Source organism: Ahaetulla prasina, chromosome 1 (genome assembly GCF_028640845.1).
Source record: "Ahaetulla prasina isolate Xishuangbanna chromosome 1, ASM2864084v1, whole genome shotgun sequence".
Classification (NCBI taxonomy): domain Eukaryota; kingdom Metazoa; phylum Chordata; class Lepidosauria; order Squamata; family Colubridae; genus Ahaetulla; species Ahaetulla prasina.
Genome location: NC_080539.1, coordinates 53,644,843 through 53,658,865, shown reverse-complemented (window position 1 = coordinate 53,658,865; position 14,023 = coordinate 53,644,843). Strand labels below are relative to the sequence as shown.

General features: G+C 37.0%; 1 protein-coding gene across 1 annotated transcript; it reads right to left on the bottom strand.

Annotated features, from left to right (window-relative positions):
- Window positions 1–7,018: 7,018 nt before the first annotated feature.
- On the bottom strand, window positions 7,019–12,389 carry LOC131189238 (cytochrome c oxidase subunit 7A-related protein, mitochondrial). Its single transcript, XM_058165248.1, has 3 exons — window positions 12,201–12,389; window positions 8,479–8,613; window positions 7,019–7,766 (listed from the first exon to the last, which is right to left on the bottom strand). Exons 1-3 carry the CDS (start codon window positions 12,276–12,278, stop codon window positions 7,623–7,625), a joined length of 357 nt encoding a protein of 118 aa, XP_058021231.1. The 5' UTR covers window positions 12,279–12,389; the 3' UTR covers window positions 7,019–7,622.
- Window positions 12,390–14,023: the final 1,634 nt, after the last annotated feature.

Genomic DNA, 14,023 nt, shown 5'->3' with positions numbered 1-14,023 from the left:
CTCTGCCAGGGCTTCTGCGATGTCGATGACCTCGGGACCGCAGTGGCTCAGGAAATATGCCCTTTTTCTGTTGTCTGGAACTCCTTGCAGTTCGTTCGCCTCGAGGAAACTCTCAAAACGGGTCATGTATGTCCCCCATTTCTCCTTGGATGGGTCAAACGGCGCGGGCGGTGTGTAGCCGGCCATCGCTGCGTTTCCGCCCTGAATTTGCTGGGTTCGGTCCTTGTCGTGCGTTCAGCTCTTTCCTGGTGCTTTTAGCCTCGGGATCCCACCTTCGTCGCCAGTGTTATGTTTGGGCAACAACGAGGCAGGAGACCAGGGTAGTGACAACAGCTCTTTAATATACAGTGAACCCAGCAACCAGTACTGGGGCAAACCTCTCTTTATATACAGTTCGGCCGGTGGCCTCAACCAATCAGCAACGTGCTAATTCCCGCCAAAACTTTTAAAGATACATTACACTCAGTCATCCACAAAATGTTTTGTGTGACCTCAAACATCCAAAGGTTGTACAGTCTGGCTAAATCAGCTTCATTAAAAAATAAACATGAAATAAAACAAAGCAGTTCACTGCTTCATAGTTTTGCTTCACAAAACAGGAGAATAGCACAAATAATCATATAGCACAAGATAATGGCCTGGAATACATAAGGAGATTTTCCTCCTCTAATAATATTCTTCCCCAGTGAGCAGATTTGCTTGATGAAAGATCTGAAGATTAGGATAGTTCAAACGCAATGGAAATAGTACTTTTTACAGAATCTTTTTCCAGGGATTATCATGCAATTCAAAATTATTTATATAGCTGACAAAGTTCAAGGGGCAAGCAAGAGGAAAAGATTTCTCCACAGCTAGAAAAGTGGAACAAGTATTGCTGGGGGTTTCCCCCCCGCCCTGTCTATGTAGTCAGCGGAAAAGGGCAGAACAAGTAACAAGAGGATGCTGTAGGGGAAGGAAATCCATTTATGACAACAGAAAGCAATTAAAAAAGAAGCGATTCCGATGGCTTAGTGTAACTCTTCTCTCAGGAGGATGACATGAGGCTAAAATGGGATTGCGAATGCAATTATTTTATTTTTTCTGATCCAGCAAGGAAACTATGCACATGGAAGCCAGCTTCTTCAAACATACCTGTGTCCTTTATTATAAAGAGAGGTGTTCCCCCACCCCCCAAGAAAGCTGTCCTTTTAGATGTCTTTATTTTTCAAAAATTCACATTTGTCCTTTTGGTTATTTTACCATACAAATGATGGCATTTAAGCAGACTTTTCCACATTTGTGTGAAAAATATGGATGCTGAATTGCATTTCTGTAAAGTTTTTTTTTTGTTTTGCTCTTGAATAAAGCAAAGTTATAAACATGAAGAATTAACATTTACCCATTTTTTTCAGGTTTTTTTTTTCATTATTTTTTCCAAGAAAATATGGTCACTGTACACCTCATATTGGCTAAAGTTTCTTCATGTAGATCTGAGCACAGATCATTTAACTGACACCACTTTGCATACTCCAATCATGCAAAAATGAGAATTTTTCAGAGACGTCTTGGAAAGTAAACACTGGAGGCTGGTTACAGTTTTATAATGTTTGGACTAATTCACAAATAAACAGACTGAGCATCAATACAAAAGGAAGAGAGTAATATTGCATACAGCAAACATTCCAGTGACTGCTGGTTTCACATCAAGAAAGCAGCCAATATCCTGATCCAGCTTTCTGAGTGTCAAAATCCTCACCTTCTGATCCATTTCCCGGTGTTTGTCACAGTTGTTTATCTCTAAAATTGATAGTTCTCAAACAGGGAACTTACTGACTTTTTTCCAAGACTGGTCATTTCTTCATCCAAAAAGCCAGCTATTAAGACCTATCTGCTCTGTAATTTAACATAGGTCATTAGGTGCACTAGATCTGATTTATTAACGTAAAACGATATCCAGCCAGTTTTGCCCAGTTTAACCACTAGGAAAGCAGAATCCTGAAAGGGTCTCAGAAAGGACCAGGAACTCCTGATTTTTCTATCAACATAGAGGCAGATCTATGATTTCACTGTTTCTCTTTTTCAATATATCGTTCTCAGACCTCAGCATCAGGTTAAAAATAGATCATGAAATCCATATAATCCTCCTTAATTGTATTAAAATACCAAGGTGAAGATGAACCTTTCCAATGCCCTGTATCAAGAAATCAGCAAAGGCTGCTAGATCAACAGGCAAATCAACAGGGGACTCATCGCTGCCCACCATAAGAGTTGAAGGAATGGCAGTGATAAGAAAGGGGGAAAAGATTTGGTAGATTTGCTTCAAGGTCATAGAGACTGGCAACAAAACTGGGATGCTCACATTACAAAAGCCACTTAATGAGAAAGAATTTGGTCAAAAGGAGTAGCTTGGATTTTCTCCTACATTGCCTAATTATAAGTGGGGTAAATGCTTGTTCTAGTTGGAGATAAATTTAGAATAATGAGGCTTGCAGCAAGTTGTGTTTTTTTTTTAAGGGAATTGTTGCTAATTGGGAAGATGCTCTGCCTGGTGACTAGAGAAGAGATGGGAGTTAAATTTAGAGAATCCCAGAAGACTTGTGCTTAAGAAACTGTGCAGAACAGTGTGTAAGGAAACATGAATTACATTTTGCCAGAAAAATAGGCTCCATTTAATCTAAATTTAAAGTTCATGCATATTACTGATACCATCACCAATCTCTTTACTAAAGAAATTAGGAAGGCTATAACATGTTTCTGTCCGTCAATTCAAATATGGCTCCTTGCTTGGGTTGCTTTATATTATTTCATATGGTTTTTCATTCTCCTGGTGACAATTTTATCTGGCTAAGTGAATTAAGAATGTAATTTAGAAAGATGATAAGGTCAGGTTGTGGTAACCACATCCTCACTTATTTAGAATTCTAACCTTTATGATGTTCTCAGGAGTCATTCAAGATGGGTTTCCCAAATGTAGCATGTATACACATGCATTGGTCTAGTGGTTAGGACACCAGGCTAGTAATTGTGAGTTCTAGTCTCAATTTAGGCATGAAAGCCAGGTGGGTGACTTTGGGCCAATCACTCTTTTTTAGCCCAACACACCTCAGAGAGCTGTTGTGGGGAAAATAGAAGAGGAAGGAGTATTGGGTATGTTTACTTTCTTGAAGTTATTTATTAAAATAGTAAAGGTGGGGTTTAAAAAAATTAAAAAACAAGTAAAATAAAGTAGCATAGGATATGAAATAATATCTTTTCCCATTTAGTAAGGCTATTTCAGCAACACTGTATGTTAGGAAATATTTCAGAACTTAACATTTGTGTCCAAACTGCCGCCATTTCAGTGCCTCTCATGGAACAATGCTAAAATCCATTGGATCTTGTTGTTTTTGTGTTTTGAAGAATTCAGGATATTTCCTGAATGGCTTAATAATGGCATTTTTGCATTATATTGTGCTGATCTGTGCATTAAGCCACTAAATCCAGACTATTAATACCCAACAAACTCTGATTTTAATAAATGGAGTACCACCAAAGGTTAAGCTCAATTCCTATTGATTTCATGGACATATTCATATTGTGCTATTAGCAATAAAATGGAAACATTTGCCATTTCCTTCTATGGGATGTTTTTGTTTAAAAGTTCCCTCTTTAACCTGACACCTGAGATTTTCTGAAGGTTTCCCATTCAATGCCTAACCACCCCCAGCCATCCTGAGCTTTTTGATACCAACCAAGGTATCACATGGCATCAGCTGTTGATTCCTGATTTTAATATGATTCTATGAAAGTTTCAGAAAAACAAAATTTGTGAATGCTACATGGAAATGGTGAGAAATGTGTGGCTCTTCGGATGCTCCTTATTTTTCTTTCTGCACCTTTTGCTAATATTGGATTACTGATCCAATAATCAATTGATATGCAACTTCAGCAGGGAGCAGAGATCCTTTTATACCATGCCTATTATGAGCAATAACAGTAAGGTACTGGTTTGGGATTGGAGAGGCCAGCAATCTCTATAAGAAATCATGATGATCATCAAAATGATGATACATGGTGAAATACCATTAGGTACTTGTATCATGAAAACAGATGCAAATATGTGAATGTAGCATCCTGTATCTGTCATGTAGACTCCCCTGGGGGTCACTCAAGAGTCCCTGTGTTTACCTAGTGACAAGTTTCCTCTTAAATCCTTTACTTTCTTCTCCCTTTCACTCCCAACTTCTTCCCGCATTCCTGGGCTTAACAAGAGAGTGAAAATAAAGGAATGGGCTTGAACTTTACTGTAGTCAGCGTGGCTTCATCTTTTCCTGTACCTACTCAGACAAATTTATCTACTCCTTCTCCACAGAATCCACTCTCTCTCAGGGTCTTCTTGCTTAGTTCTTCCCCAGAGGTAAAGACTTCACCACCCACAGACAATCTGTTTTGTTTCTTCTTAGATATGAGTCCCTCCTGCCCAACTTGGGCCTTCAGTGGAACTCTCATACCTCTAGGTCTTCACTTCCCTTCTTCCAGGAAAGCAACCCATGAACCTTTCTTCGCCCTTCCTGGTCTGGAACCGACAGCCATTCCATCTCTTTAATTCCCATTCTCATTGTATTTTCCGCCACTTCATTTGTTTAGTCAGCAACATCACCCACCGTAGTTGAGGTGGGCGGGTGCTTCCATTCAGGACTCTAGCAACAAAACACCTATACTCCAGGCTTGACCAGTTGATTGTCATCTCTATATCACCTCCGGCTATAGTCAGGTCAATTCATTAGGCCCTTGTGACAGCACAGCTGTCTTAAAGGCAGCCTGGGCCACATATCATTTGGGGAAATGTATGCCAAAATCACTATCAGCTTCACTGTTCTGTGAAGAATAACCACATTATTTATTTATACTGCACCATTAACATGTACTGCAACATTTATAATTGAAAAGGCAGATTCCCCATTCTGTGGTATTAAAAAGGAAGGGAGGGAGGGAGGGATGAGCAAGCAAGGATATTTCAGGAAACTGAGTCCAATTGGACGTGGAGGAGTCCTAAGGAACATTATTGTTAAGGAGAGATTATTACAGGCTATATATATTTCTACAAGGGTGGAGGACTCGTTAAAATTATCTGAACTACAGTACTCGACAGATCTAGATTATATCTTAATTTGATTGGAGAATTTTATACATTGTATCCCTACAAAACAGAACAGCTTTGTTTTTCCATATTATGTGGGATATTCACCAGGAGCTGAAACAGTTGGTGGCTTATTATGAAAAATCTGCATTTTTCTTTGAGGACAAAATCTGATCCATCAATTGTAGGCCAATTTCAAATAATCCATTTGGGAAAGGTGATCAAGTCTCATAGTTCCAGACATAATGTTTAAAAGCTAATTTCATTTATTTGCACTTTTGATAATACAGTAATTGTTTTAAACATCTTGGTAGAAACCTACCTCTCTGATGGTGGGGAGGGGAGTAATCCTGCCATTTTTCTAGAACTTTTGCTTACTTTCAGTACATTATTGGAATTTTTTTCTATTTGAATAAATTGGTTTTTTATATTTTACAATGTTTATTGAACCGTAGAATTTTGATGACATCTCAAGAATTGTTTTTGTTCTTGGCATCTTTACCTGTCTCAGTTCATTCTGAGTCACGTTCAATACGTCACCAAAGAAAAATATGCCCAAGTAATACAGAATTGCACAAGTGATATTACAACTAACACCCCTTCTACAATTCTGTTACGCCTGCACATTTTTGACATATACTGAAGAAGAAAATTAACATAGCAGTTGCTGAGTCAAGTTGAGAAACTGATGACGAAGGCAAGAAACAGCTGAACTCTTATTTGGATTCCATCTTCTCCAACGAAGTTGCTTCCAAGGAAACGTGTGAAAACAGGATGAAGGACTAGGATTGAAACTCAAGAGGCCAGAAACATGGTCAGGTGATACCTTTTTATTTCTTACTTAATTTAAATCTCTAGGAATAGATGAACTGCATCACAGGTGTGAATGAGCTATTCAATCACATTTATTATTTTTTGAGAAATCTTGAAGGTGCCAGTTGGGTGACTTTGGGCCAGTCACTCCTTTCCAGTCTTAGGAAGGCAGCAATTTTGAAAAATCTTGCCAAGAAACTGCATAAAATGACTTGAATGCAAAAACCCATTTTTCTTAAAAGATTTGGGAATGATGAAGATGTAATACAATATATTATCTTCAGCAAAGCTGACTTAGTACTCTACGATGTGCCGATTAGCAAATTAGGTATTCAAAAGTAAACTCAAGAGTGCTCATCAATGGTTCTACATCTTAATTAGAGAACTATTGAATTGAGTGCCATAAGGATCAGTCCTGGGTCCCGTATGCTACAATTATTTTATTAAAAATATGGATGAAGAGTGAATGCTTATCAGATTTTTAGTTATCAGAAATTTGGGACAAACTGCTAATAGCTTATAAAGAATATTCAAAATTATTCTGATTGATAAGTGAAAATACAGAAAATTTGAGACAAACAAAAGAAGCAAAATTAAATGCACAGGTAGATGTGGGAATATCAATCTTGCTAATGTTACTTCTCAAAAAGTTCTTAGAATTCAAGTATTAACTATGTCCAATCTTGCTTAAATGTGTATGCACATAGAGGGCCTTTTGTCACACCCCTGCCCAAAATTACTATAGTTCATATTAATTTTAGATGTTTTGCTAGTTATTGCCATGTTTTTATTATCTGTCACTGCAAAAATATTTCTAATGTATTTTACTAAATTATACCAATGCTATTACATAGCTCATTCAGGCTGGTTTAACAAAGCGAACAGAACTTTAAAACAGTGATGCTTTCAATTTTAATTTTGGGAAAACATCAAACCATTTTATGTGGATAATAATTCAGTTGTATCTACTTTTGTATAATAGTGGAATTGTGCAATTTTAATACAGTATCAAAAAATCAACCAATCAGCAATAAAGTGACAAAAATGGAAAGCAAACCAACATTTTAGAAATTATTCCATTTCATCATTTAAGAAAAGCTAGACAAATTTGCAGGAATAAATTATTTATTTTTCTGTACTTATTCTAATGTTGAACCAAAAATATATCCAAAGTGATAGGCAACCATTGTGGAATTAATATGCTACACAGAACCTTAAATGCAACACTTTTTCCAAGAAATGTGCAAGAGAGAAGCAGAATTAATGAAGTGTACAATTATTCTGAACAGAAAGTTGTGGTAGGTTAGAATAAAATAGTTCTTTATCAAATATGACTCCACAAAAATTACATCCAAAATTTCAGCAGATGGTAACCTCTTCAGTGTCAGATTCTTATCTCTCTCTCTCACTGCATCAACTATCAACTTATTATTATTAGGAAGTTCTTCAGGCTAACCATTCTACTTGAGTTTTATTTTACTGACAGTTAGGTAGAGGAATCTGTAAAACTACATAGGTGATAACTTTCTCCACCATGGTAGTGATTTTACTCTAAATTCCTTACATTACTCTATGTTTGTCTTCAACTCATCATGAAACCCAAGAATATGCAATATATTATCATATGACTTCAGTATAATAGCAGAAGGTTAAGTGCAAGTCTTCCTTTTCAGAGCAAAGTTAGATGACGATCTTTCTGGACATACATTATTCACTTCTCTCTTTTGGGACTGGTGGCCATATAGAGAGCTATCAGACAGTAGATGGCCCCTCCTATTGTTAATGCCATAGTGGTCCGGTAAAGAAGTCGATCAGGAACACTTCGTTTCAGATGTATTGGAATATCATCAGGCCTCTATCCACAAAAGATATACATATGAGTTAATACAGTGGGGAAATTAATATTTATGCAAAACCTGGGGAAAAATTAAATTGTAACCTGCCAATTAGCTCATCTTCAAATAAAATGTTCTAGTTATCTATGAAAAATGTACATTTTACATAAATTTCAGAATCTTGAGAAATCTGTGTCATTTAAAAATATGTAATACAATTTTCTGGATTAGTTAGCATGAGTATCTGTGACCATTTTTTGATAACTACATGGCTCCTTGTGTCCCATGCCTTTTTATATTAACAAAATGTTGCTATGCAAAATGGAAGTTCCAGCACTATTTTCAAGAATGACTTCAAGGCCCAAATAGGCATCATATACTTTCTTACAAAAATTAAAATGATTGCCAGATACAATCCCACAAAGGACAAAGTGGCAAAGATGTTAACCTGGATCTGTATTATTCAAAACTAAAACATGACAAGCAAGACCAAAGAAGCAAAAAAAAAAGCATTATTTACATAAAAATGTGTTAGAAATGCTGCTACTATAGAATAGAATCCATACTTTCTAAGTATAACTCTGCATATTCTGTGTTTTTCATTAAACATACAATCTTGAATATAGTGCAAAAACAGAGATGCTAACTTCTAAATATGACAGGCAGAGCTGAAACATATGAAGTATATTAATACAGTGTTTATATATCTATTTTTTAAAAAATAATTCTCACCTGAAATAATTTCTGCAGTTCTGGTACTTTGTTCTTAACCAAACTCCCAACCTTGTTTTGTTTGTCTGGGGCAACTTTAATTGGGGTATCAAATATCACAGCTGGAGACTCCACAGATACTACTGGCTTGAATCCCTAAATAAACAATATATGCAATTGAAAACAACAATTATCAGTCAACAAAAGAGTATAAAACAAAAATACATCTGATTTGACCTGGAATGAAAAATTTTTAACTTGTGGATTTTCCTATATTTTGTCAGCTGCTTGGAGCCTGATGAACAAAAGTTGGACTATTCCAGAAATACCGACAAAATACATATTTAGAGCACAATTAGTTAGGCAGCCCAAAGATTTTGTTAACAAGGAGAAGGGACTTTTTCCCCCCAATTAAAGTCAGAATGGTAGCCACAATAATGTGACTGAAGCCCTGCCCTTCTGTATGCATGACTGTGGCCATCACCTTGACTCATCTGACCATCATGCAAATATCCTTGATATTTGTGTTTTGTGCACCCATCAGTTGTGACACAAAAAATCCATTTGTTCATTACTTCAGTCCATACAGTACTTTCAGGATTTCTGGCATGAGAATAAATTTGAATAGTGGGAAAGAAATAACAAGACAGGGTACTATTGCTTAGTAGAATAAACTGAAAAATGCCGAGAAATGCTTAATTGTGGGTGTACACTTGCCCCTTCCTGTCCTTTCCAGAGTGTTCAATACGTTAATAAACCCATTTTGCTCAGTTAGCTCAGGATATCTATGAACTATAGCAGTCTTAAAACAAGCATGGAGGTTGACTTCAAATGGGAGAAAATAGAGATAGCAAATTTTATTCTAAACTAGCAATCCATTTACCTTCATTACTGAGGAATTTTGATCAAATTTATGAGCATTCCTGAACAAACACTAATTATGGGTTGAACACATTCCCTCCAGATTGCAATGTATCTTTATGCATTCAAATACTGCCAGTGAAGACTCAGAATATAAATGATTTTGAAAAGCTTTACTCTCCCCCATGGCAATTTGTAATTCACAACTGAATTTAATAAGGCTACACTGAAGTAAACACATTATGAAGCACAACGACAATCACCTTTATACAGATCTAGTTTATTATTCCAGACAGCAAGTGTGAACACAATGTGCTGAGAATTAAATTTGCACTTTAACAAGGTTAATAAGTGTATACTTGAAATTAATGCCTACTAATTGCTTTTTGTTACCTCATCCATCAAACTGTCTGCCAATCAAAAACACTTTTTAAAAACCAAATGGTGCATTTAGTGTATCAAGACATGCAGTAGGATCCAGCTAGATTAAAAATTAACACGAGATCTGTGTCTGTAAACTTACTCAGTTCAAACTGTTGTTTTTTGAGGACAATTTCTGAACTTTGATTGATATTAGGACCCGTGATATTTCCTTAATATTTACAAACTGTTGTATATAAGCTTGGTCTCTTTCCCATGATTATAAAAATGCTGTGAACTGAGACACAGTTAATCCTATTTTTAAACAACTACCTGCTGAAGGAAGGAATATTTAAAAATATTGATCTTTATTAATATTTTTATGATTATTCAAGATGGGGAGAACAGATTACTATTTAGAATCTTACAGCTCCATCATAAGATTCTACTGAAATTTTGATGGTTGCCATTTCTGCTACTTCATTCAAATTAATTATGTGAGTTTTGCCCCATTTTACAACTTTTCTCGCCACATTTGTTAGGTGAATCACTGCAGTTCTTAAATTAGTAATAGGGTTAAGTGAATCTGGTTTTCCCATTTACTTTGCTTGTCAGAAGGTTGCAAAAAGGAATAACGTGACTCTAGGACACTGTAACGATCAAAAATGTGAGTCAGTTGTCAAGCATCCAAATGTAAACTACCTGTATTTATCCCAGCTATTCAATACATTACTTATTATTGCCTGATCTCTTATAGATTACTTCTGCTAACCAACAAAAAATTATGCTAAGTGTCTGGAAGTCCTGCTCCTTCTATAAATTCAACCAATCCATAAGATAAAATCCATTCTGAAAACCATATTAACCAACCAGCTAGGTATACAATATAAGCGCTAAACAGAGCCACTAATACATCTTGATCTTTTGAGTACTGTAGAATTTTGAATTTATTGCATCTAAAGGTGTCTCTAATATCTTTGCAAAACCAGAATTTATGTAGTTCATAAGACCAGAATTTATACAGAATATAGATGTTTTTCTTAAGCAGTCTTAGTTCTTTTAAAGTCAACATGTAAGGGCAAAATCCTAATATTTTAATAAATCGTGTTTTAAAAAATTGCTTTGTGTCAAGCAAATTAGTGGAAACGAACAGTACCTCAGCAATCCCCCCTGTTCCTGTCAACATGAAAGCCAAGTTAAATGGCAGGCAAAAGATTTATCGTGCTTTTGCCAGCTCATAATTTGTTTATATGAAACCCTTTTTTACGTTGTGTTACTAAATAAAAAACTAAATATAAGCATGTACTAATACATAAATTGTTATAGAATCTAGACATAAACTCTATTTAAAATAGTAATCAGTTAACCAGAAAAACTAAATAAAATTTATTTCAGCAACCCTGGTCTAAAGCAGAAATAATTACTATATCATAGCAACATGCTTGTATTACTTCCTGTGACTTTTACTATAAAGGTCAAGAGTCTTAAAGACTTTGTCCTTGGAAGTTCATCATATTTACATGTGATTAGCAGGGTTTATCTCCATCTGTAATACCTGAACTGTAAATAAATCAATTTCCCAACCTAGTTTATTAAGCAACTCCTATATGTGAAGGTCTTTCCTTTAAAAGGTTCAGGTAACCCTACTATACTGCAGATCTTAGCTGTATATACAAATATTCTTCCCACCTTTTAACATATTAATTTTAATTTGCCTCTTTTCTTCTATGTATTTTCATTTCCATGTGGGTCATTTTCCCCCTTGACGTGGAATTTTTTTTAATCAAAACTAAAAAAAAAAGGATCCTTGCACATCAGGAAATTCTTTCTGGATTTGGAAAGATTGGGGCTCTTGAAGAAATCAGTGCCTTGAAGATTATCTATTCCTCCCTAAATTCATACAATATTAGAGATCAGTAACTATTAAGTTAAACACCCACTATTTGCATATTAGAGCCTTGCAAAAACCTGACAGAAAAGTTTAAAATAAGATAATCAGAAGAAATGTCTTTTTTCCTCCCCTAGTAAAAGGGTTGTCCGTTTTGGAATTGCTCTGAAGGTTGTTTTTTTTTTTAAACACCTGAATTAAATAACTATATACATGGACTCTACTTCACTTGTACACACAAAATCGCAATGTGTGAAAGTTTGGGCGCCCTTTCTAACAGCACAAGGTCAAGGCCACGTGCCCCTGGCCGTCGGTTGCTCCTCGTGCCACAGGAAAACGCCCGGAGAAAGGGCAATTCCGTTTCTCCTTTTAGCCAATCGGCAGGAAAGAGAGCAGCAGCAGCAACCGCCACCTCTCAGCTGTCACCCGCGAATGGGAGCCCACGTGCCCCTGCAGACCCTCTTCGGTATCCTTTCTTAAGGCATCGCCCCCGCCCCCCCCTCGCCTTTCGCGTTCTCCGGCGCCTAAAGAGAAATGAGCCTCGTAGGCACATGTAGGGAAATCCTTCCGCTTGCAACCGAATAAAACCGTGAAGGTCAACTCGCCGGTCGCTCGGCAACAGGATTCTCGTTACCTGATTACTCGTTACGTAGGCGGCGGGAACGCCGGCCCCAACCAGCCTCTGCGTGAAGCCGCCGAATTTATAATACATGACGGGACTTCGGAATGACTCCCCCAAGTTACATGTGCGCTCCCGCTTCTCCAGCTTTGCAAGCGAGAAGGCACCCGGTTGCGACGCCTACGTCAAAAAGACCTTTCTTGCGACTGGCTCCTTCTTGGACCTCTGTACCAAAAGTAGGGCCGAAGCAGTGCCTGAAATGTCTTCCCTCGAGAGAAAAAAAGAAAAGAAAGCGAAATGAAACTAAATATATTAACAAAGGATATGAAAGGAATCGCATAGTCAGGATATGGATCATGTTGATGTTAGCGGGGCCAGAGAAAAATGACATTTTCATCGGGCAATGTTTTAGACAGCCTGAAAAATAATAATAATAATAAAAAGTATTGTGCCTGCGTAGTTCGTGGTCTGTACCGCCAGTCCAGAGAGGTAGTTATTGTACTTGAAGTTATACGCAATGAGTTCCCTCTGCTAATCCAGGTTGGTCCAGCTAGGTGGCAGCACGTAGCTGACCTTGGCCGAAATGTTTTGTGCGAGGTCAGTGCTATGCCGGGAGAGGAAATCCAAAGGATGTCTCAACCAGGAAATGCTCAGTCTTACATATAGGAAAAAAGAACCCAAACACTAAGTACTCGCTTGATGGACATTACCTCATAGATGACCCCCATCCCGTTAAAGACCTTGGAGTTTTCATGTCAAATGATCTCAGTGCCAAATCCCACTGCAAATACATAGCAAAAAAGGCTCTAAGAGTTGTAAACCTAATCTTGCGTAGCTTCTTTTCCAAAAACACTACACTACTAACCAGAGCATATAAAACATTTGCTAGACCAATTCTAGAATACAGCTCACCTGTTTGGAACCCTCACCATATCTCTGACATCAATTGAACGTGTCCAGAAATATTTTACAAGAAGAGTTCTCCATTCCTCTGTAAACAACGAAATACCTTATCCCACTAGACTTGAAATCCTAGGCTTGGAAAACTTGGAACTCCTTCGACAAGACCTAAGTTTAACTCATAGAATCATCTATTGTAATGTCCTTCCTGTCAAAGACTACTTCAGCTTTAATTGCAATAATACAAGGGCAACCAATAGATTTAAACTTAATGTCAACCACTTTAATATAGATTGCAGAAAATATGACTTCTGTAACAGAATCATCAGTGCTTGGAATACTTTACCTGACTCTGTGGTCTCTTCTCATAATCCTAAAAGCTTTAACCAAAAACTTTCTACTATTGACCTCACCCCATTCCTAAGAGGACCATAAGAGGCGTGCATAAGCGCACAAACGTGCCTACTGTTCCTGTCCTATTGTTTTTTTGTTTTTTTGTTTTGTTTTTTCTTTTCTTTTTCCTATATATTGTTGTGACAAAATAAAATAAATAAAATAAAAAATAAAATGTGTTAGAGACACAAAGTATAGAAAAATAACTTGGAAGAAAGCAGTAGCAAATCCCTTTAATACCGTTTCCAAGCTAATCACAAGGACATATATATCCATGAGGTCACCAGGAGCTGAGAATTAAGACTCGAAGCAGGATAAACTAAAAATTGCTCAAAGAAAAGGCAAAACATTTAGCTTGTCACTCATGTGCAGAAGCAAAAAAGGTTGGCACCAGAGGTGAAATCCAGCAGGTTCTGACAGGTTCTGGAGAACCGGTAGCTGAAATGTTGAGCAGTTTGGAGAACCAGCAGCAGAAATTTTGAGTAGTTTGGAGAACCGGCAAATACCACCACTGGCTGGCCCCAGAGTGGGATGGGGAATGGAGA

Bases quoted from the DNA above. Each gene is read 5' to 3' on its own strand.
- LOC131189238 (XM_058165248.1), bottom strand. From the start codon at position 12,278: ATGTATTATAAATTCGGCGGCTTCACGCAGAGGCTGGTTGGGGCCGGC. The intron at 8,614-12,200 runs GTAACGAGAATC...TTGTTTATTTAG, and splicing joins CCTACGTAACGAGTAATCAG to GGATTCAAGCCAGTAGTATC. The intron at 7,767-8,478 runs GTGAGAATTATT...TTTTGTGGATAG, and splicing joins AACTGCAGAAATTATTTCAG to AGGCCTGATGATATTCCAAT.